This window comes from Oncorhynchus kisutch, linkage group LG21 (assembly GCF_002021735.2).
Source record: "Oncorhynchus kisutch isolate 150728-3 linkage group LG21, Okis_V2, whole genome shotgun sequence".
Lineage (NCBI taxonomy): Eukaryota > Metazoa > Chordata > Actinopteri > Salmoniformes > Salmonidae > Oncorhynchus > Oncorhynchus kisutch.
In genome coordinates, this window is record NC_034194.2 from 20,219,454 (window position 1) to 20,244,035 (window position 24,582).

At 41.8% G+C, this 24,582-nt stretch overlaps 2 protein-coding genes across 3 annotated transcripts in view; one reads left to right on the plus strand and one right to left on the minus strand.

Annotated features, from left to right (window-relative positions):
• The window catches only part of slc30a2 (solute carrier family 30 member 2), a 30,293-nt gene extending 19,842 nt beyond the window's left edge, over positions 1 to 10,451 (minus strand). Inside the window, exon 1 of the mRNA XM_031800902.1 lies at positions 10,227 to 10,451. The gene's annotated coding sequence lies outside the window, so the exon portion shown is untranslated. The remainder of the gene's footprint in view (positions 1 to 10,226) is intronic.
• A 346-nt stretch (positions 10,452 to 10,797) lies between these two features.
• Positions 10,798 to 24,582, plus strand: part of si:ch211-243j20.2 (uridine-cytidine kinase-like 1) — a 30,251-nt gene continuing 16,466 nt past the window's right edge. The window contains exons 1-6 of one of the 2 annotated variants that reach the window (XM_031800900.1): positions 10,798 to 11,017; positions 11,475 to 11,501; positions 12,045 to 12,250; positions 14,792 to 14,898; positions 15,767 to 15,937; positions 20,000 to 20,071. In XM_031800900.1, coding sequence (XP_031656760.1) covers positions 10,926 to 11,017; positions 11,475 to 11,501; positions 12,045 to 12,250; positions 14,792 to 14,898; positions 15,767 to 15,937; positions 20,000 to 20,071 — 675 coding nt within the window. In that variant the 5' untranslated portion in view covers positions 10,798 to 10,925. The remainder of the gene's footprint in view (positions 11,018 to 11,474; positions 11,502 to 12,044; positions 12,251 to 14,791; positions 14,899 to 15,766; positions 15,938 to 19,999; positions 20,072 to 24,582) is intronic. The other variant, XM_031800901.1, reaches the window with a different exon arrangement.

A 24,582-nucleotide genomic window follows, 5' to 3' on the forward strand; every position in this document is an offset into this window, starting at 1 on the left:
TTGAAAGCACTAATGTTTGTTTTTGTAGTACATTAAATTGAAATACTGTAGAATTCAATTAATTCCTATGGAGGATTGCTCCTACTAGGGAGTGTCAATATGGCTGGACTGGGACTTCAAAGCCCCTCAATGGCAAATACATAGCATCAGCAATCCAGGGTTTATATACGTCATTGGTCATATCCACTATATCTTTGGCGCACATCAAGCAGTGAGGATAAACAGAGTTGGTAGAGATACACGGTTTTTATATATTTTTTATTTCACCTTTCTTTAACCAGGTAGGCTCGTTGAGAACAAGTTTTCATTTACAACTGTGACCTGGCCAAGATAAAGCAAAGCGACACAAACAACAACACAGAGTTACACATGGAATAAACAAACATACAGTCAATAATACAATAGAAAAAGTCTATATACAGTGTGTGCAAATGAGGAAGGATAAGGGAGGTAAGGCAATAAATAGGCCATAGTGGTGAAATAATTACAATATAGCAATTAAACATTGGAGTGATAGATGTGCAGAAGATGAATGTGCAAGTCGAGATACTGGGGTGCAAAGGAGCAAAATAAATCAAGTAAATAACAGTATGGGGATGAGGTAGTTGGATGGGCTATGTACAGGTGCAGTGATCTGCTCTTTCAGCTGGTGCTTAAAGTTAGTGAGGGAGATATGAGTCTCCAGCTTCAGTGATTTTTGCAGTTCGTTCCAGTCATTGGCAGCAGAGAACTGGAAGGGAAAGGTGGCCAAAGTAGGAATTGGCTTTGGGGGTGGTGACCAGTGAAATATACCTGATGGAGTGCGTACTACAGGTGGGTGCTGCTATGGTGACCAGTGAGCTGAGATAAGGCAGGGCTTTACCTAGCAAAGACTTATAGATGACCTGGAGCCAGCGAGTTTGGTGACGAATTTGAAGCGAGGGCCAGCCAACGAGAGCGTACAGGTCGCAGTGATGGGTAGTATATGGGGTTTTGGTGACACAACGGAGGGCACTGTGATAGATTGCATCCAATTTTCTGAGTAGAGTGTTGGAGGCTATTTTGTAAATGACATCGCCAAAGTCAAGGATCGGTAGGATAGTCAGTTTTATGAGGGTATGTTTGGCAGCATGAGTGAAGGATGCTTTGTTGTGAAATAGGAAGACAATTCTAGATTTAATTTTGGATTGGAGATGCTTAATGTGAGTTGGGGAGGAGAGTTTACAGTCTAACCAGACACCTAGGTATTTGTAGTTGTCCACATATTCTAAGCCAGAACCGTCCAGAGTAGTGATGCTGGACGGGCGGGTAGGTGTGGGCAGTGATTGGTTGAAGAGCATGCATTTAGTTTTACTAGCATTTAAGAGCAGTTGGAGGCCACGGAAGGAGAGTTGTATGGCATTGAAGCTCATCTGGAGGTTAGTTAACACAGTGTCCAAAGAAGGGCCAGAAGTATACAGAATGGTGTCGTCTGCTTAGAGGTGGATCAGAGAATCACCAGCAGCAAGAACGACATCATTGATGTATACAGAGAAAAGAGTCGGCCTGAGAATTGAACCCTGTGGCACCCCCATAGGGACTGCCAGAGGTCCGGACAACAGGCCCCTCCGATTTGACACACTGAACTCTGTCTGAGAAGTAGTTGGTGAACCGGCCGAGGCAGTCATTTGAGAAACCAAGGCTGTTAAGTCTGCCGATAAGAATGTTATGCTGATGATACTGTTATTTACTGTTGTGCCTCGTCTCTTACAAAAGCTTTCCAGAACTTGCAAACTGCTTTTTATACTGTTCAACATACCGTGTGCCAATTGAAGCTTATCGTCAATACTGACAAAACTAAACTAATGGTGTTTTCTAAAGAAAAAATAGACCTCTGAACCTTTCACCTATTACTACCTGTCAGGGCAAGGAGATTGAGGTTGTAACCTCATATAAAGATATTGGAATTTTAATTGATGACGGCCTCTCTTAAATAGCATATTCAACAACTTACAAAAAAATTGAAGCTGAAATTGGGATTTTATTTTAGGAATAAGGCCTGTTTTTCTTTTGAAACCAGAAGGAGGCTAGTATCAGCTATATTTATGCCTTTACTAGACTATGGGGATATTTTATATATATGCTTCCGCTCAGTGTTTGAGATCAATTGACACCCTTTACCATGGCACAACCCTTACGTAACACTGCACTTTGTATACCAGGGTTGGCTGGCCTTCTCTAGTCACTCGTAGGCTCAGGCACTGGTATACTTTTATTTTCAAAGCCATTTTGGGTTTACTACCTTTTTATTTGGGCATTTTTATTGTTCAGAAATGTGGTGGGTACTCTCTTCGTTCGCTGAACTTTATCCTGCTAACTGTTCTAAATGTCCGAACTGAATGTGGTAAAATGGCTTTTATGTACTCTGCACCATCATCTTGGAACGCCTTACAAAATACTTTTCAACTGGAAGAACTTGTCCCGATTGGTATTTTTAAATCACTGATGAATGATCTTGAGACTGATTCCCTGACCTGTCAATGTTTTTAAATTAGCTGCTTTTGATTTTGTTATACTCTTGTGAATTCTATGGTTTTTACTAGATTACTTGTAGTTTTTCATGTTGTTTGTCTGTAATGTTTGTAATGATTTGGTGCTGCCTATCTTGGCCAGGACGCTCTTGAAAAAGAGATTTTAAATCTTCCTGGTTAAATAAAGGTTAAATCAAATAAACGGTGAGAGACTTGTTTCTGGAAAGGTGGATTTTTAAAAGTAGGAGCTCAAATTGTTTGGGCACAGACCTGGATAGTAGGACAGAACTCTGCAGGCTTTCTCTGCAGTAGATTGCAACTCCGCCCCCTTTGGCAGTTCTATCTTGTCGGAACATTTTATAGTTAGGGATGGAAATTTCAGGGTTTTTGGTGGTCTTCCTAATCAAGGATTCAGACACGGCTACGACATCCGGGTTGGCAGAGTGTGCTAAAGCAGTGAATAAAACAAACTAAGGCTTTTTCAGTTACAGAAGTCAACAAATGAGAGCGCCTGGGGAATGGGAGTGGAGCTAGGCACCGCAGGGCCTGGATTAACCTCTACATCACCAGAGAAACAGAGGAGGAGTAGGGTAAGGGTATGGCTAAAGGCTATAAGAACTGGTAGTCTAGTACGTTCAGAACAGAGAGTAAAAGGAGAAGGTTTCTGGGCACGGTAGAATAGATTCAAGGCATTATGTACAGACAAGGTATGGTAGGATGTGAATACAATGGAGATAAACATATGCATTGAGTGACAATGAGAGAGATATTTTCTCTAGAAACATCATTTAAACCAGGTGAGGTTACTGCATGTGTGGGAGGTGAAACTAAGGGGTTAGCTAAGGCGTATTGAGCAGGGCTAGAGGCTCTATGGGGAAATAAGGCAATAATCACTAACCAAAACAGCAATGGACAAGGCATATTGACATTAGGGAGAGGCATGCGTAGCCGAGTGATCATAGGGATCCAGTGAGTAGCTCGGCGGGCTGGAGACACAGCGATTCAGACAGCTAGCATGCCGGGGCTAGCAAGCTAGCAGAAGGGCCTTAAAGGAACGTCGCGACAGAAGAAGGCTGTTGTAGCCCCTCGTGCTGTTACGTCGGCAGACCAGTCTTGATGGATCAGCAGGGCTCCGTGTGGTAAAAGGGTCCAGGCCAATTGGCAAAATAGGTATAGTGGCCAAAGGAATTGTCCGATGGGCCTTTTCAGCTAACAATCCGATATGCTCTAGACGGCTAGCAGGCAAGTAGATGGGCATTCAAGGGACATCGCGATGGAGGAGCCAGTTGGAAAAAAAACCTCGGGCAGATTACTTCGGTAGACCAGTTGTGATGGATCGGCGGGGCTCCGTCTCGGCAGTTAAAGGGGTCCAGTCCAATTGGCAAAATAGGTATTGTATCCCAAGTAGTGGCTGATGGACCTCTTCGGCTATCCGGGAGATGGGCCTAGCAAAGGCTAGCTCCAGGCTAATTGGTCCTTGCTTCGGGACATAGATGTTAGCCAGGAGTGGCCACTCAGATAGCAGCTAGCTAGCTGCGATGATCCAGGTGAAAATGTTCAGAGAAAAATGTTCAGAGAAAAATACGTCCGATATGCTCTGGTTTGAATCGCGCTGTGCAGACTGGCTTCTGTTGGGGGTTCCGGTTAAAAAGTAATGAAAATAACAGATCCATAAGCACAATGGGTGAGGTGGATTGCAGGAGAATATGTTGAAGTAGAGGTTAAGAAAAAAATATATATATTTTTAAATATATGTGAAGAAAAAATATATAAAAAGATATATGCATGGGGACACGACAAGACGAAGACATCTGACTGCTATGCCATCTTGGAAGAAGAGAAGCAGGGCTTGGCGAAGCAGGGCTTAACGTGACCATGCCCCAGAGTAGGGTACTCTCGTTACTCTTATGTTAAATTGCCTACTTTACTCATAACCGACAATGGCTGTATTTAAAAAAAAATCATTCTATAAATATTTTAGATATACTTGCTTGGACATTTTTAACATACTTCCATGGTGTCTTAACAACAAATAACATCATACTTAAAAACAAAAATTCTAAACGTAAAAATGTTAGCATGAACAGATAGACGGTTGTACAGAATGTTCCGCAAGATTATCAGCCAAAGAGACGATTCCAACTGACTTTCTTAACTAGCTAGCTAGCTAACCCTGCTTTTAAGATGCCGATTTGTTGTTGTGTACCATTTTGTTGTAACAATGGTAGGAGAAAAATACCACCAAATTAAGTGTAATCAACTGCCCAAGGACCAGGTTAGAAGAACCTCATGGTTTCAGGCTATTGAGCAGCACTGAAAGCTGTGGGCTCTGGTTACTCAATATATTTGTGTGTTTTAAGCACTTCATCACCGGTAAGTCGCTAGTTATGTATATTGCACAAAGCTTGCTAGTTCGCTTGTAGTAAGGACTAGTGAGCTGTGTCTGTCCAAATAACAGCTATGATATTCTTCTGCATTTGGATATTTATGCAAACCTGGAGATTCCACCAGTGTGGCGTAATAGCCTTAAACCATGAGGTTCTTCTAACCTGGTCCTTGGGCAGATTCCTATTTGACTCAGCTATGCCTCCTTGCCGTCCAACATTTCCTCATCTCCCACCCCTTCTAATGTGACTATCCCCGATGCTTCTCCCTCTTTTCCCCCTGCTCCACTACAAAGTTCCTCCCTGCAGGCAGTCACTAAAGGAGCATCTTAAACTTGACCCTAAAAAAACATCTGGGTCAGATGGTTTAGACCCTTTCTTCTTTAAGGTTCCTGCCCCTATCATCGCAAAGCCTGTCTCTCCTTTCTGGGGAGGTTCCCATTGCTTGGAAGGCAGCCACAGTTCGTCCTTTATTTAAAGGGGGAGATCAGGCTGATCCTAACTGCTATAGGCCGATTTCTATTGTGCCCTGTTTATCAAAAGTGTTGGAAAAACTTGTCTGTAATCAACTGACTGGCTTTCTTGATGAATATAGTATTCTCTCAGGTATGCAATCTGGTTTCCGCTCAGGTTATGGATGTGTCACTGCAGCCTTAAAGGTCTTCAATGATGTACCATTGCCCTTGATTCTAAGCAATATTGTGCTGCTATTTTTATTGACTTGGCCAAAGCTTTTGATACGGTAGACCTTTCCATTCTTGTGGGGCGGCTAAGGAGTATTGGTGTCTCTGAGGGGTCTTTGGCCTGGTTTGCTAACTACCTCTCTCAAAGAGTTCAGTGTATAAAGTCAGAAAATCTGCTGTCTCAGCCACTGCCTGTCACCAAGGGAGTACCCCAAAGCTCAATCTTAGGCCCCACGCTCTTCTCAATTTACATCAACAACATAGCTCAGGCAGTATGAATCTCTCTCATCCATTTATGTGCAGACGATAGTCTTATACTCAGCTGGCCCCTCCCCGGATTTTGTGTCTTATATGCTCTACAACAAAACTTTCTTAGTGTCCAACAAGTTCTCTACCCTTAACCTTGTTCTGAACACCTCCAAAACAAAGGTCATGTGGTTTGGTAAGAATAATGCCCCTCTTCTCAGGTGTTATTACTACCTGTGACGGTTTAGAGCTTGAGGTAGTCACCTCATACAAGTACTTGGGAGTGTGGTTAGACAGTACACTGTCCTTCTCTCAGCACACAGCAAAGCTGTAGGCTAAAGTTAAATCTAAATCTAGATGTTCTTTACCATTCGGCCATCAGATTTGCCACCAATGCTCCTTAATTGCCAAGTCGCAATTGTAAATGAGAACTTGTTCTCAACTTGCCTACCTGGATAAATAAAGGTGAAATAAAAAAATAAAAAATAAAATAGGACACATCACTGCACTCTATGCTCTTCTGTAAACTTGTCATCTCTGTATTCCCGTCGCAAGACCCACTGGTTGATGCTTATTTATAAACCCCTCTTAGGCCTCACTCCCCCCTATCTGCGATATCTACTGCAGCCCTCATTCTCCACATACAACACCCGTTCTGCCAGTCACATTCTGTTAAACAACTTCATTGGGATAGGGGGCAGTATTTATCACATCCGGATGAAAAGCGTGCCCAGAGTAAACTGCCTGCTAGTCAGAAGGTAGGATATGCATAATATTAGTAGATTTGGATAGAAAACACTCTGAAGTTTCTAAAACTGTTTGAATGATGTCTGTGAGTATAACAGAACTCATATGGCAGGCAAAAACCTGAGAAAAATACAACCAGGAAGTGGGAAATCTGAGGATTGTAGTTTTTCAAGTGATTGCCTATCCAATATACAGTGTAAATGGGGTCATATAGCACTTCCTAAGGCTTCCACTAGATGTAAACAGTCTTTAGAATGTTGTTTCAGGCTTCTACTGTGAAAGGGGAGCGAACGAGAACTGTTTGAACCAGGGATCTGGCAGAAAGCCTTGAGTTGTTTATCGCGTGCGGCCGTGAGAACGAGCTCCGTTCCAACCGGACAAAGGAATGTTCCGGTTGGAATATTATTGAAGATTTATGATAAAAATATCCTAAAGATTGATTATATACAGTAACTGACAGTTAACCTGTAAGTCTATGTCGTTGTTGTTTTTTAAAATTGTTTACGTGTTTGATGTACGGGGGAAATTATAAGACAAGCGGAACTACGTAGCTGATAACTGTTGTAACGGGGATCCTTATTGTAGCAACACACTTTTGGAGGGAAGGCAATCCCGTGCTGTGTTAGCTAAGTTTTCATGTCATCGGGTGTAGTTCGTAAAGGTTGAAGTGTGTATGTTAGGATGGTAAAGTTATAATAATTAAGGATGAAGTGTGAATTCATGCCAGGTATAATAAGTGTGAAGTTTGATTTCCCCCCTTCTGTAATAAGCAGCCAATGAGGTATTTTTCCTTTATTCATGCATTTAATTTGATACTGTTATAGCTCCGGCTAAACTGTTCATGTATGTAAGCACTTCAGAGTTATACCAAGCTAATAAGTCACTCGTAAGATAAGGTTGTAAGAGTGTGCTTAACTGTATTTTAATTTACTTTATAGTTCTCACGGAAAGTGATAATTTTGACTAAATCTACAGAATAAAGCCGCCAGTTAAAATCAAGGAACGGTTGTGCTCGTGGTTACTGGAGGGAGCTACATATACATAGTTTGACATGTTTCTACGAACTGTAATGGAACTTACAGTGAAACTTTTCGACTGGACTTAGTGCCTGCGCCTTGTGCATTTGGATTGGTGAACCTAACGCGCAAACAAAAAGGAGGTATTTGGACATAAAGATTAACTTTATCGAACAAAACAAACATTTATTGTGGAACTGGGATTCCTGAGAGTCCATTCCGATGAAAATCAAAGGTAAGTGAATATTTATAATGCTATTTCTGACTTTTATTGACTCCACAACATGGCGGGTATCTGTATGGCTTGTTTTGGTGGCTAAGCGCTGTACTCAGATTATTGCATGGTGTGCTTTCGCTGTAAAGTTTTTTTGAAATCTGACACAGCAGTTGCATTAAGGAGAAGTTTATCTTTAATTATTTGCATAACACTAACACTTTCATCAAAGTATTTCTGGCATGTTGTTGTCTTAGGTCTCTCTTTATGTACTGTTGTGTCTCTCTTGTTGCAATGTGTGTTTTGTCCTATATTTATATTGTATTTAAAAATTTAAAATTAATTTATCCCAGGGCCAAGGACTTTAGCCTTTTGGTAGGCCGTCATTGTAAATAAGAATTTGTTCTGACTTGCCTACTTCGATAAAGATTTTTTTTTAATTAAAAAATATCACCATAGGCTACTTGGGCCATTGGTAGAGTTGTCTCCCCCAGCTGGTCTTTGGCAAGTTGAAAGGACATATAGTCAAGCCAAGAAGAATCAACTTTTCAAAATACAATTGAAGTCACAAGTTTACGTACACTTAGGTTGGAGTCATTCAAACTCGTTTTTCAACCACTCCACAAATTTCTTCTTAACAAACTATAGTTTTGGCAAGTCAGTTAGGACATCTACTTTGTGCATGACAAGTAATGTTCTCCAACAATTGTTTACAGACAGATTATTTCACTTACAATTCATTGTATCACATTTCCAGTGGGTCAGAAGTTGAATACACTATGTTGACTGTGCCTTTAAACAACTTGGAAAATTCCAGAAAATGATGTCATGGCTATAGAAGCTTCTGATAGGCTAATTGCCATCATTTGAGTCAATTGGAGGTGTACCTGTGGATGTATTTCAAGGCCTACCTTCAAACGCAGTGCCTCTTTGCTTGACATCATGGGAAAATCAAAAGAAATCAGTTAAGACCTCAGAAAAAAATTGTAGACCTCCACAACTCTGGTTCATCCTTGGGAGTAATTTCCAAATGCCTGAAGGTACCACATTCATCTGTACAAACAATAGCACGCAAGTATAAACACCATGGGACCACTTAGCCGTCATACCGCTCAGGAAGGAGATGCGTTCTGTCTCCTAGAGATGAATGTACTTTGGTGTAAAAAGTGCAAAATAATCACTGAACAGCAGCAAAGGACCTTGTGAAGATGCTGGAGGAAACGCGTACAAAAGTATCGATATCCACAGTAAAATGAGTCCTATATCGACATAACCTGAAAGGCCGCTCAGCAAGGAAGAAGCCACTGCTCCAAAACCACCCAAAAAAGCCAGACTATGGTTTGCAACTGCACATGGGGACAAAGATCGTACTTTTTGGAGAAATGTCCTCTGGTCTGATGAAACAAAAATAGAACCGTTTGGCCATAATGACCATTGTTATGTTTGGAGGAAAAGGGGGAAGCTTGCAAGCCGAAGAACACCATCCCAACCGTGAAGCACGGGGGTGGCAGCATCATGTTTTGGGTGTGCTTTGCTGCAGGAGGGACTGGTGCACTTCACAAAATAGATGGCATAATGAGGTAGGAAAATGTATGTGGATATATTGAAGCAACATCTGAAGACATCAGTCAGGAAGTTAAAGCTTGGTCGCAAATGGGTCTTTCAAATGGACAATGACCCCAAGCATACTTCCAAAGTTGTGGCAAAATGGCTTCAGGACAACAAAGTCCAGGTATTGGAGTGGCCATCACAAACCCCTGACCTCATTCCTATATAAAAATGTATGGGCAGAACTGAAAAAGTGTGTGCGAGCAAGGAGGCCTACAAACCTGACTTGGTTACACCAGCTCTGTCAGGAAGAATGGGCCAAAATTCACCCAACTTATTGTGGGAAGCTTGTGGAAGGCTACCCAAAACGTTTGACCCAAGTTACACTCAATTAGTATTTGGTAGAATTGTTTGTAAACTTCTGACCCACTGGGAATGTGATGAAATAAATCACTCTACACTATTATTCTGACATTTCACATTCTTAAAATAAAGTGGTGATCCTAACTGACCTAAGACAGGGAACTTTTACTAGGATTATATGTCAGGAATTGTGGAAACTGAGTTGAAATGTATTTGGCTAAGGTGTATGTAAACTTCTGACTTCAACTGTATTTTTTTGTTTGTCACTTATTAAGCTGCCTAAGTATTTCATTTTTTTTGTGGTCCACTTAGAGAATTGCTGTAGATCATGAGTTATTTTTCCTATTGCCACTATTTCGTGTTTTTCCTCGTTAATTTTAGCTGATCTGTTTCTAGTGATAAATAAAGTTGTAACCAAGCTGAACCAGTGAAACATTTTGAGAAACGTTCAACTCATGCTGCAATTCAAATAGTGAACATATAGGGAGATAAACTGTAAATTAAGCATTTGCTCGTTTGTGCTAGGCTAACTTTACCTTGATAGTAATCCAGTCTTCGTTAAATTTCGGAACTCCTCTGTAAAATCTTTGTTTGGGCATCGACGTCCCCAATGCAGTTTAGACAGGCTTTTCCTATCCTGTTGTAGTGGGTGGGGAGTACTGTGGGCACGTGAAATGTGATTTTGGCGTGTGTATTCCAGGATGTTTGAAAAGTATTTCTGCACTGTATACACGCAATTTGAGCGACAGGTTTGCAACAACCAACAGGAATATTAAACTAGTCAAGACCAACAACACAAAGACGACAGAGCAGCACAGTGTAGGTGTCATAATACCCATAAAACCTAGCAGTCAAACAGGGAAACGGTCCCAATAGTTTTTTCCAAAAGGTATTTTAGAAAAATTTCAAATAAGGGCTGTGTTTCGTGTAGGCTTGCCCTGATGTGACGTTTTGATAACCATGTAAATCTCTCTCGGACAAGATGTCTTGGCTCTATTTACTCTCATATTCGAAAATGCTATTTAGCGTCAAAGTAGACATGCAAAACTACAAATCAAGTGGTTTGAAAGCTATTGAGGTTTGAATGCGCGAATATCTAACTAGAAGCTGGTTTTACCACGGTGAAGTGAGGATGGAGCGCACTCCACGCACGCACATGTACACAAAAGGTGACGTCAGGACGCTTCATCCGGTGTTTGTTTACGCGCGGTCTCCGGTGTGTACGAGATGGAAACATGGCAATGAAAATTAACCAAAACGATGTCCAGATGCCACAACAAGAAGAGGGGGAGAAAGAAGAAGACCGGTCGATGTCTAGATCTGACAGGTATGTATAAATAATTTATATGTTTCAGGCTAACAAAGATAGCAATACAGAGTGTGCCGTGTGGGTTGGCATGCTAACCAGTCAGCTATCATTAGCCAGGCAAAGCTAATATTTATTTGAAATAAATGATTTCTGGTAGCTTATACTCAATATCTCAGCTACAACGATGGAGTATGTTGCTTAGTTATGGTGTATGTACTCAATGAATTAGCTAGCAAGCCGGCTAGAATAACGCTTCATTAATGCTACATTAGCAAACGTTAGCTAATGCACAGTCACATAGACGTGGCAGTGAATGTGGGTGCAATGATTCAGATCTCAGATGCCGAGTTGGCATTATAACAGAGTAGCAACAGTGAAAATGACCATCCAGGTGTTCATTTCAATAGTCTAAAGTGTATTTCTCTCTTTCGCCTATTTGAATTACCAAATTTTTTCACTTGTCCTGTGTTTTCAGATCAGTGCAGGTGAAGAGGAAAAGTAGGTAAGGAAATCACTTTTAGACATACAGTCCAGCTGTTGTCACACATTTCGATGTTCTACTCTCTTTGTCCAAATGATGACAGCCTTACTCATGCGAGTGCCTGCCCCATGCCCCCCAGCAACTGTGTGATTTCCTGGAGAGGGTGGTCAAGTTTTCCCCCATTCTCCCTCACCTACACAGACAGTACAGAACTGTGGAGCGCTACTGATGAGGGTTCCTCGAGTGTATGGACCCCCTCTCTTTTCTCTCCACAGGACAGACACAATGTAATCAAATTGCCCAGATCATTGTCCTGATCATAATCATGGGGCAGCTATGAGCTTAAACGGCATCTCTGATGGTATATATGGATATGATGGCTTTTGTGAGTGGATGTTTGAAATGATTCATGTCACAGATTAATCAAAGTTAATAGCTATAATACAATCCTCTTCAATGGAAAATCTGGGTTATGGGTTATCCAGTGAAGAGCGCTAAATAATGACTAGGCAGAATTTGAGCGGAACTAACCTTTTTGTCCCTTGTGTTATTGTTGTTCACCAGTGGCAGTGGAGATGATTCTCTGGGCAGTCTTCCGAAACACCCCCGCTGCCCTCTGACCCCCTCACTGTCTCCACGGAAACGGACCACCAGCCAGAGCAAGACTGAGCCACCTCTCTTGAGGACCAACAAGAGGACAATCTACACTGCAGGAAGGCCCCCCTGGTACAATGTCACTGGGACCACCTTCAAAGAGGCTTTCGTTATTGGTAAGAGAACTGTCATTTTACATTGTTATTAGTGCTCGGCTACCCGAGCCCGGAAGGCCCCAACATTATACTTTGAGTTAGGGTCGGGTACGGCCTGTTTTTTTTTTTTCAACAATAACCAGGGTACGGGTAGGGCTCGGGTATCACTAAATTGATCACTAACATTTTGAAGCTGAGCCATTTGCTCTTGCGCATTACAGTCCTATATGACTAAGATCATAACATGGTGTCAGAAGTGCTTCAATCTCGTCAAAGATAAGACAGGATAAATTATTTTTTTCAAATTATAATGTTCCTTGAGTTTTGTCGGAGTTTAGAGTGACCAAAAGAAGCTAACAGCTAAATGCTCTCGTCTCTTTGATTGTTGAGCAGAGCCAGAGATACTTAAAAAAATATATATATATATATTATTTATTTTTTACCCAATTTCATGGTATCCAATTGGTAGTTACAGTCTTGTCTCATCGCTGCAACTCCCGTACGAAGGTCGAGAGCCGTGCGTCCTCCAAAACACAACCCAACCAAGCCGCACTGCTTCTTGACACAATGCCCACTTAACCCGGAAGCCAGCCGCACCGACGTGTCAGAGGAAACATCGTACACCGGGCGACCGTGTCAGCACAGAAGTCGCTAGCCAAACCCTCCCCTAACCCGGACGACGCTGGGCCAATTGTGCGGCCGGCTGCGGCAGAGCCTGGACTCGAACCAGGATCTCTAGTGGCACAGATAGCAGTGCCTTAGACCACTGCGCCATGAGCCAGAGATACTTTTGAGGAGATGGGGAAACTCCATTGAAATCGTATCAACGCCCATTGTGTACGTTGCCCATGGTACGGCAATGGGCTGCACGGTGCATTCTAGGCGACTCTGGGACAAGGAGAGCTCTCAAGGATAACCCAATATTTGCATGAATTTTGTCAACAGTAAGTACAACATTACAAATCTTTTCCGAAGTGTGAGAAGTAACTTATCTGTGAGCTTTCGAATCGTGACATTACGTACTTTTGAGGAAAGTAGGCAGGTTTCTTGACTCATACCCTAACTTTGAGAAGGGGTTGCATGGCGATTAGCTTAGCAACCACATGGCGCAGCATGACACCGTGAACACGATTGGTTGACAGTCTGCTGGGTGTGGTGTTATACGTTTCTCCATATATTGCCCAATGGGATTCATATCTCCTTTCTCTAATATCTCTGGCAGAGCAGCCCAAGCGATCCATTGCTATGGTTACTCAGACTCAGTGCCTCCATTAGCAGTACACATGAAGAGCGAGCTGCCTGCACATGGAGCAAGTGACAGACAGAGGAGCAGTTAATGGTTTTACTAATGGAGAAAGTTGTTTCAGCTTGGGCCTAAAATTTAACAGAAGAAATCAGGCTTGGGTAGGGTAGGGCCTGAAAGTGGTAGGCATGGGTTGTACTGTAGTTGCTGAAAATTCATGTCCGTGCAGGGCTCTAATTGTCATGACTCATTACCTGCAACCTCAAACTCAACTTAATGAACAGAAATGACATGCACGGCAATGGTCAGTCACCAGACATTGTCCTGGAGAGTTGATAGGCAGTGTCGAAATTGAAGAGACATTTTGAAAAAGGTTTTCAGAAATCCAAAAATAATAGGATCTCATCATCAGTGCTCAGGGCAACCTCCATGCTAGCTTAGGTTGTAGCTTATATTCTACATTTGGCCGGGGTCCTTCTGGTCATCCCAGTAAGGCACCCCTGTACGCTTTACACACCATAATGAAATGAACCATGTCTATGAACTACCCAGCCGGACCATACTTTGTTTAAACACATCTGATTGGCTTGAGTGCTGCTGACTGAGACAAAGGCTATCTTTAATACGCAATCTGTTACTTTCAATGAGCCGGACTTGACTGGTTACGTTTCACACTTGGATGTGCTTTGGTTGATGATTCCTGTAAAAAGGCCATCCTGCTGTTCAGCTCTGGCCAGCACTCTGCTTCTGTTGATTGAAGGTTAGAAAGTCTGCTCATGTAGAATAACCAACCTGCCTCAGAGGTCCAAGGGAGAGGAGAGATGATAAACACATAAAAGGAGCCCTGAATCATCAGAGCCAGAGCTGTTTGTTATTGTCTCTAGGCAACAATTCCAGACGGATTTAATTTAATTTGCTGGATGGGTTGCTTCATGTTCTGTGTCAGTTAGTCTGATGGCCGAGTTTCATTTGTTGTGTCAACATGGCTCAATTCGAAGTAAAATATTTTGAAAAACAGCTTATCCAGACAGTTTTCAGTTCCATTTTGTTATCTTGAATATTTTGTCTGTGCAAGTTTATAGCCTAACTCCGCAGTTTTGAACTGCACCCTGTGTTATGTGCACCTCTCTGGTTTATGTATTCAGTACATTATGATAGGGGTTCCACAGCCTGTGCAGGAGCAAACACGACAAGCACTGCATCCAGATTTTCACAACCACAGCATGTATTGTTGGATTTACTCTCAGGGTTGTTGTTTTGGGTTCCTAGTGTACGTTTGTCAGGAGCCCTGTCTTACCCCCTCATGTTTCTTCCTGGAGGCCTCTGTGGAGGAAGTGCTTCTGGAAAGACCACGGTGGCCAATAAGATCATCGAGGCTCTAGATGTTCCCTGGGTGGTCCTCCTCTCCATGGACTCTTTCTATAAGGTAAACTATAGGGCTCGTTCTATAAGGTAAACTTGCATAATAAGCTATGTTTATAAGTATGGCCTGGAGTTTATCATTGGTGAGGTCACAGGTTCAGGAATAACTCCTGGGTATACTTATAAGACATTCTGTTGAAGGTAAACTAGCCAATGAATGTAATTTCATGACCCGCTTCATGCTGAATGCTTTATTGGCTCCCCCTCTGATTTAGTATAGTGGCAGCAACACCTAGGGAGCACAGAACTATCATTACCTTCTAGAGGCATCCTCAGTCTACCCAGACAGAACCACTCAACTCATCGCATTCTGAGACCACTGCAGCTGCTTCAATAGATTGATTGAATTGCTTCCCTGTTGTTAAAGAAAGTTGCCTCTGCTTAACTTGATCAGTGAAGCAGACCAACAGCCTGGTGGTTGTGTGTACCCTGCTCTGTCCTCAACCCTCCAAACGGTCAGTAATGAACCCTGATTTTAGCTTTTATTTAGCTTTAAACCCCTAACCAATAAGGGAACTAATGGAATCATTCATGTCAATTATGTCCCTATCTGTGTTGGAAACAAAAGTCGATGGCTTTTAAGTATGTTTTACTGTAGCGGCCATGTTTTTTTTTTTTTTTATGCGACAAGGGAATGGCTCTAACAACTCATGCTTTGTTGCCCAAATAGGCCCCCACACCTAGGTACCTGTACACATCGCAAAGGCATGGACAGTAGGAGTATTTAAATAGCTCCATCTTGCCCTTTGATAGGCTAGGTGAAATGTTTGCCATATTGCCTCAACCAATCCAATCCTCTCAGATCTACACAAATGCAGGTCAGGCAAGAGTGTAATTAAATTCCTGAATTGTGACCTTGTCCCCCCCCCCAGGTTTTGACCAAAGATGAGCAGGAGCTGGCAGCTAAGAATGAGTATAACTTTGATCACCCAGAGGCCTTTGACTTTGAGTTGCTGGTGACTGTTCTGAGGAAGCTGAAGAAGGGCAAGAGCATCAAAGTACCCGTCTATGACTTCACTTCTCACTGCCGCCGCAAGGAGTGGGTAAGGCAGACTCAGTAAATTGTCTTAAAGCAATAATCCACCCAAAACCACTTATTCAAATCAAATGTTATTTGTCACATGCGCCGAATACAACCTTGCCGTGAAATGCTTACTTACAAGCCCTTAACCAACAATGCAGTTTTAAAAGAGAAAGTAAATAAAATGACAAATAATTAAGGAGCAACAAAAAAATAACGGTAGTGACGCTATATACAGGGGGTACCGGTACAGAGTCAATGTGTAGGGGCACCGGTTAGTCGAGGTAACATGTAGGTAGAGGTAAAGTGACTATGCATGGCTAATAAACAGAGTAGCAGCAGTATAGTCTGGGTAGCCATTTGATTAGCTTTTCACGCATCTTATGGCTTGGGGGGTAGAGGCTGTTAAGAAGCCTTTTAGACCTAGACTTGGCGCTCCGGTAACTTGCCATGCGGTAGCAGGTAGAACGGTCTATGACTTATGATTCTTATGATTTACAGTGTTAAATAACTGTAATATGTGAGAACAATTTTTTTGGGAACAAATATTTCATTTTGTTGTTATAACAACCTTGCTAGCAATGTGAAAATTGTTGTGGAAGTCTACATTGGTGGAAAAAGTAGTCAATTGTCATACTTGAGTCATTTTCTATTTAGGTATCTTTACTTTTACTCAAGTAAAAGTGAAAGTCACCCAATAATATACTACTTGAGTAAAAGTCAAAGTGTTTGGTTTTAAATATACTTAAGTATCAAAAGTAAATGGAATTGATAAAATGTACTTACGTATCGAAAGTAAAAGTATACATCAGTTCTATTTCCTTATATTAAGCAAACCAGGCGGCACAATTAAAAAAAAAAAATTTATTGACGGATTGCCAGCGGCACACTCCAACACTCAGACATAATTTACAAATGAAGTGTTTGTGTTTAATAAGTCCATCAGATCAGAAGCAGTAGGGATGACCAGGGATGTTATTTTGATAAGTGTGTGAATTTGACCATTTTCCTGTCAAAACGTGTAGCAAGTGCTTTTTGTCGGGGGGGAAATGTGGAGTGAAAAGTACATTATTTTCTTTAGGAATGTAATAAAGTACAGATACCCCAAAAAACTACTTAAGTAGTACTTTAAAGTATTTTTACTTAAGTACTTTACGCCACTGGAAATCTATTGATACTCAAGTTGACTACAAAACCCACAATGCAATGCTCTCTGGGCTGGCTAGGTAGCTAGCAAAAGTAGCTACACACAATAATGCCAAAGTCAATATCAGCATATTAAGTAGCTGGCTAGCTGTAAAATCGCCTAAACAAACTGCACTATCAATGTAGGAGTCTACAATCTCACCAAATTGATCCTGCTATTTGTCTATGTACATTCAGACATTGCTATGGCAATACAGTGCCTTCGGAAAGTATTCAGACCCCTTGACTTTTCCCACATTTCGTTACAGCGTTATTATAACATTGATTAAATAGTTTTTTCCCTCATCAATCTAAACACAATACCCCATAATGACAAAGCAAAAACTGTTTTTTATACATTTTTGCAAATGAATTACTAATAATTTTTCAAAAAATGAAATCGCATTTACTTAAGTTTTCAGACCCAGTACTTTGTTGAAGCACCTTTGGCAGATTACTAAATTGAGTCTTGGGTATGACTCTACAAGTTTGGCACACCCGTATTTGGGGAGATTCTCCCATTCTTCTCTGCAGATTCTCCAACTCTCAGGTTGGATGGGCTTTTTCCAGCTTTTTTCAGGACTCTCCAGAGATGTTTGATCGGGTTCAAGTCTGTGCTCTTGCTGGAGTTTAAAAAAAAGTGTTAAACAAATCAAAATATATTTTAGGTTCTTCAAAGTAGCCACCCTTTTCCTTGATCACAGCTCTGCACACTTGACATTCTCTCAACCAGATTCATGAGGAATGCTTTTCCAACAGCCTTGAAGGAGTTCCCACATATGCTGAGCACTTGTTGGCTGCTTTTCCCTCACTCTGCGGTCCAGCTCATCTCAAACCATCTCAATTGGGTTGAGATCGGGATATTGTGGAGGCCAGGTTATCTGATGCAGCATTCCATCACTCTCCTTGATAAAATAGCCCTTACACAGCCTGGAGGTGTATTGCTACAGAATAAATCACTGACAGTGTCACCAGCAAAGCACCATCACACCTCCTCTGTGCTTCATGGTGGAACCACACATGCAAAGATCATCTGTTCACCTACTCTGCGTCTCACAAAGACACAGCGGTTGGAACCAGAAATCTTACATTTGGACTCAAAAGACAGATTTCCACCGGTCTAATGTCCATTGCTCGTGTTTCTTGGCCCACGCAAGTCTCTTATTGCTGTCCTTTATTAGTGGTTTCTTTGCAGCAATTCAACCATGAAGGCCTGATTCACACAGTCTCCTCTGAACAGTCCGTTTGTTACTTGAACTTGGTGAAGCATTTATTTGGGCTGCAATTTCTGAGGCTGGTTACTCCAATGAACTTATCCTCTGCAGCAGAAGTAACTCTGGGTCTTCCTTTCCCGTGGCGTTCCTCATGAGAGCCAGTTTCATCATAGCGCTTGATGGTTCTTACGACTGCACTTGAAGAAAATTTCAATTTTTTTAAAATTTTCTGCATTGACTGACCTTCATGTCGTAAAGTAATGATGAACTGTAATTTATCTTTGCTTATTTGAGCTGTTCTTGCCATAATATGCACTTTGTCTTTTACCACATAGGGCTATCTTCTGTATACCACCCCTACCTTGTCACAACACAACTGATTGGCTCAATGGCATTAAGAAGGAAAGACGTTCCACAAATGAACTTTTAACAAGGCACACCTGTTAATTAAAATGCATTTCCAGTTGACTACCTCATGAAGCTGGTTGTGAGAAAGCCAATAGTGCAAAGCTATCATCAAGGCAAAGGGGGGCTACTTTGAAGAATCTCAAAGATAAAATATATTTACATTTGTTTAACACTCTTTTTTTGATTACTACATGATTCCATATGTGTTATTTCATAGTTTTGATGTCTTCACTATTATTCTACAATGTAGAAAATAGTACAAAAATAAAGAGAAACGCTGGAATGAGTAGGTGTGTCAAGACACTTTCAATGATTGTCTTTTGTGTCTCGGCAGTCATCTCAAAGAAAATGCTTGTATGAATTTTAAACCACTGCATGTATTGACTATCAACAATGAGTATGTTGTTATGAGAATTGCATTTTGCGTTTTAATGTTTACTTTCAAGACTCAATGTAATTTCATGGCTGAAAGAAGTACATGAAAACAATAACATTACTTGTAACAAAAAAAAAAACGTTTTCTATCACCAGGGGGTAATAATGTGATAAATGAATGAAACATGAACACTAAACCTCTCTCTCTGTACGAGATCCTCTTTCTCTGATCAATACAGACGTAGCCTGGTCATTCACTGCAGCACCGAGCTCGTCAGACTCCTGGAATGGGATCGTGACAGTCTGTAGCTCCCTGACTAGGCAGTACTTCCTGAGTGATACATGTCCATGCTCCGTATCTGACACACACACACGGTTAAATCTGGGCCTTTTGAGTCACTGACAGTCCATCTCTTGTTTTGGACAGCTTAATTTTTTATTCTGATAACATCAGATCTTGATGAGTCAGTTGGACCTGCTCTGCTCTGCCACCTCAGGGACTACTTTCTGTGGTGCAAAAAACAAAATCACATCAGATAGCTGCAGTGGTAATTACAGCACACAAAGGGCTGTTAATCAGAGGGGGATAGGCCGGAGGAATGGGAGGGGGGGTTTGGAGCGGCGCACAAACATTTTAGATTAGCTGTGAATGTGGTGCTGACAGGACAGCAGACGGGTGCCGCCAAGGCGCTGTGCCCCTCACACCTCGTCAACCCACCGGTCTCCCTCTGCCAGACATTTGCCCACGCATCTACCTGGCACACCTGGTGGGCACATCTATCATAAGGCCCAGTCCCCGTTCTGCCATATGCTGTCTGTCTGTCTAATTATGTACACTACATAATAATCTGCTTTGTGTGGTGAGAAACTCTTTTTTTTTATGGTGTTTTTTTCTTCTTCAGAAAACTGTCTACGGTGCCAATGTTGTCATATTTGAGGGGATTCTGGCGTTTGCCAACAAGGAGCTTTTGAAGGTGAGGCTGTGTTATTTTAACCTGCTTTTAAGGTGAGTGTAAGAAGATGAAATGCTCACTTTTCCTTTCTACAGTACTTGGTCTTCTCTCTGGTCTCCAGTCATCCCCCGCTCCCTGCTCTCTCTTTCCTGCTCCTCTCTTCTCCCTCCCTCTTACCCCACCAGCCTAGCAGACCTGATGAATTACTCTGCCATGCTGCAGAGATGCCAGCCAGGCTGATTAATGGAGTGCCGCTACCATCCTGAAGCAGATTCAGGGAAATTAGATGGATTCTCTCTGCTGGATGGCTCTGTATTCACTGTTCTACTTTCCCCTGCTCACAGCTATCTGCTATGATTAGGTTTCAGGCAGGGGCTGGCTATGGGTGACTGGGCTAGAGAATGACTGATAGAAATGGAGGGGGTGGGGTGTTGTTGGGAACCCAGTGCTGCAGCAGTCTTGGCTAGAGTAAAACATAACTAACCTGAAGCTCTCTTCAGAGAAGAATGCATGAATCATTTCCCTTTAGAACAAAGCAACAATACTACTAGTACTGTTGTAGTAGAATTGATGGCAGTTCTTCAAGCAGCCCTTGTCAGCTTTGATTATTGTGGTCCTCTTTATTACAACGTAGGTAAACAACTTTTCACAAAGACCATGTTGGCTCATCTAAATCCATGAACTATCTAGACAAGTATGATCCCATGAGGTGACCAGATAGACCCAATCACATTTGTCCTGGACTTGTGGCCTGCCTTGGACTGTCCTTGCCTCTTCATTATAACTAGAGCAGGGGGTTTCCAACCTTCTCTAGCATGAGCGGGACTTTGCTTCTTTCTTCTTTTTTGTTGTTGTAGCTAAGTACAATTATAAAAAATATATATTCTAGCTTTCAAATAGGCACATTCTTCTCTTCCCTGCAACTCTTCCCCAGGTCCATCGTGCACTACTTTATCTATACTATGTTTTGTGTCAATATACCTGGTAAAATAATGGTTAATAAAATATTTGTATATTTTCCTAAATTATATTTTCTCATTTTTATTTTTCATTATTTAATTTCTTTTTAGTTTTTCACTATCAAAATTACAATTGTTCATAAAGAAACAACCACATTAGATGTTTTGGGTCCATGTCAATGGTTAAATCCCATCAGAAGACAATTTGGAAAATGTAAAACAAATTGATTTGAGTGTAATTCCCCCTTTTAATTGCACATCTAGAGCGCAAGGAATGTGTCTAATATCTCGGTCTAGCGATGGTTTTGTACTGCTGCTGCTCATTTCATGGAAAAGTCAGCAAATAATAGATGCAAATGATACAGTATACTTACTCATGATAGACTTCTGCCAGGTAAGCCTACTTTGCAGTTAACATTTAAATGAAGGATTTGGGGAAAGCATTTCTGTCAACCCAGAAGACTGTTATCATATCAACGGGCTACACGTAGCAATAGACAAACGGGTGCACCACACAGACAGATGGGCAATATTGCTGGAAATTAATTGGCAGATATTGTTAGGTTTGGCATTTTAAGCCAATAGTGGCTAACCAGGGGTGGTATAATGTCTATGTTGCGTTGGTTACATAGTACCTGGGAGCTTGCGGTGTCTGATACTTGTGAGATTTGTTTATGACAGTTTGCAATCGAACACATGCAATGGAAAAATTACATATACTTTCTGAATTGTTTGGCAGGCAACTCATAGGTGGACCTGTTGGAGACCCCTGAACTAGAGGGTGTGTGTCTGGTAGTGATGGGGCCCAAAAAAATAATCGATAGTTACACATCAGGATATTCTTTTTGCCGATGTATCTCTTTGACAATGTCGCAATATTATTTTTGCGTGAGTTGGCTGTACCTGAACCAACACTCCAGTATTTTTCTTTCATAGCATGTTCTCCATCTTCTTTTTACATAGGGAGACCATTTTGTTTTTGGCAAACTCATTTTCTCATGGCTCTGTCTCTCTGCAGCAGACATATGGTGAGCAATATGTTTGGAACATCAAATCGCAATGCATATAGTATCAGCAACTAAGAATCGTGATGAAAGCACTTCTGTTCCGGGTGATTTATTATTTTATTTATTTTATTTCACCTTTATTTAACCAGGTAGGCAAGTTTAGAACAAGTTCTCATTTACAATTGCGACCTGGCCAAGATAAAGCAAAGCAGTTCGACACACAACAACACAGAGTTACACATGGAGTAAAACAAACATACAGTCAATAATACAGTAGAAAAATAAGTCTATATACAATGTGAGCAAATGAGGTGAGAAGGGAGGTAAAGGCAAAAAAAAAAAAGGCCATGGTGGCAAAGTAAATACAATATAGAAAGTAAAACACTGGAATGGTAGATTTGCAGTGGAAGAATGTGCAAGGTAGAGATAGAAATAATGGGGTGCAAAGGAGCAAAATAAATACAGTAGGGGGAGAGGTAGTTGTTTGGCCTAAATTATAGATGGGCTATGTACAGGTGCAGTAATCTGTGAGCTGCTCTGACAGCTGGTGCTTAAAGCTAGTGAGGGAGATACGTGTTTCCAGTTTCAGAGATTTTTGTAGTTCGTTCCAGTCATTGGCAACGGAGAACTGGAAGGAGAGGCGCCCAAAGGAGGAATTTGTTTTTGGGGTGGCCAGAGAGATATACCTGCTGGAGCACCAGGTGGGTGCTGCTATGGTGACCAGCGAGCTGAAATAAGGGGGGACTTTACCTAGCAGGGTCTTGTAGGTGACCTGGAGCCAGTGGGTTTGGTGACGAGTATGAAGCGAGGGCCAGCCAACGAGAGCGTACAGGTCGCAGTGGTGGGTAGTATATGGGGCTTTGGTGACAATGAATAGCACTGTGATAGACTGCATCCAATTTATTGAGTAGGGTATTGGAGGATATTTTGTAAATGACATCGCCAAAGTCGAGGATCGGTAGGATGGTCAGTTTTATGAGTGTATGTTTGGTGTTTGGAGTGAAGGATGCTTTGTTGCGAAATAGGAAGCCAATTCTAGATTTAACTTTGGATTGGAGATGTTTGTGAGTCTGGAAGGAGAGTTTACAGTCTAACCAGACACCTAGAATATGTGGACAACTACAAATACCTAAGTCACAACTGTCCAGAGCAGTGATGCTGGATGGGCGGGCAGGTGCAGGCAGCGATCGGTTGAAGAGCATGTATTTAGTTTTACTTGTATTTAAGAGCAGTTGGAGGCCACAGAAGGAGAGTTGTATGCTATTGAAGCTCGTCTGGAGGTTAGTCAACACAGTGTCCAAAAGAAGGGCCAGAAGTATACAGAATGATGTCGTCTGCGTAGAGGTGTATCAGAGACTGTCACGAGAATTATGTTCTCAGTGTTCATAAACCCAATTGAATTGATTACTCGGCCTGAAACCCAGAATTTGTAGGAAACTGGTTGGAATGAATCAGATGGATGCCCAGCTGCAAAGTCATGAATGTTTATTTAGAGAGCTCTGCCATGTACAGTGGGGCAAAAAAGTATTTAGTAAGCCACCAATTGTGCAAGTTCTCCCACTTAAAAGGATGAGAGGCCTGTAATTTTCATCATAGGTACACTTCAACTATGACAGACAAAATTTGAAAATCACATTGTAGGATTTTTAATGAATTTATTTGCAAATTATGGTGGAAAATAAGTATTTGGTCAATTACAAAAGTTTATCTCAATACTTTGTTATATACCCTTTGTTGGCAATGACAGAGGTCAAACGTTTTCTGTAAGTCTTCACAAGGTTTTCACACACTGTTGCTGGTATTTTGGCCCATTCCTCCATGCAGATCTCCTCTAGAGCAGTGATGTTTTGGGGCTGTTGCTGGGCAACACGGACTTTCAACTCCCTCCAAAGATTTTCTATGGGGTTGAGATCTGGAGACTGGCTAGGCCACTCCAGGACCTTGAAATGCTTCTTACGAAGCCACTCCTTCGTTGCCCAGGCGGTGTGTTTGGGATCATTGTCATGCTGAAAGACCCAGCCACGTTTCATCTTCAATGCCCTTGCTGATGGAAGGAGGTTTTCACTCAAAATCTGACGATACATGGCCCCATTCATTCTTTCCTTTACAAAGATCAGTCGTCCTGGTCCCTTTGCAGAAAAACAGCCCCAAAGCATGATGTTTCCACCCCCATGCTTCACAGTAGGTATGGTTCTTTGGATGCAACTCAGCATTCTTTGTCCTCCAAACATGACGAGTTGAGTTACCAAAAAGTTCTATTTTGGTTTCATCTGACCATATGACATTCTCCCAATCTTCTTCTGGATCATCCAAATGCTCTCTAGCAAACTTCAGACGGGCCTGGACATGTACTGGCTTAAGCAGGGGGACATGTCTGGCACTGCAGGATTTGAGTCCCTGACGGTGTAGTGTGTTACTGATGGTAGGCTTTGTTACTTTGGTCCCAGCTCTCTGCAGGTCATTCACTAGGTCACCCTGTGTGGTTCTGGGATTTTTGCTCACCGTTCTTGTGATCATTTTGACCCCACGGGGTGAGATCTTGCGTGGAGCCCCAGATCAAGGGAGA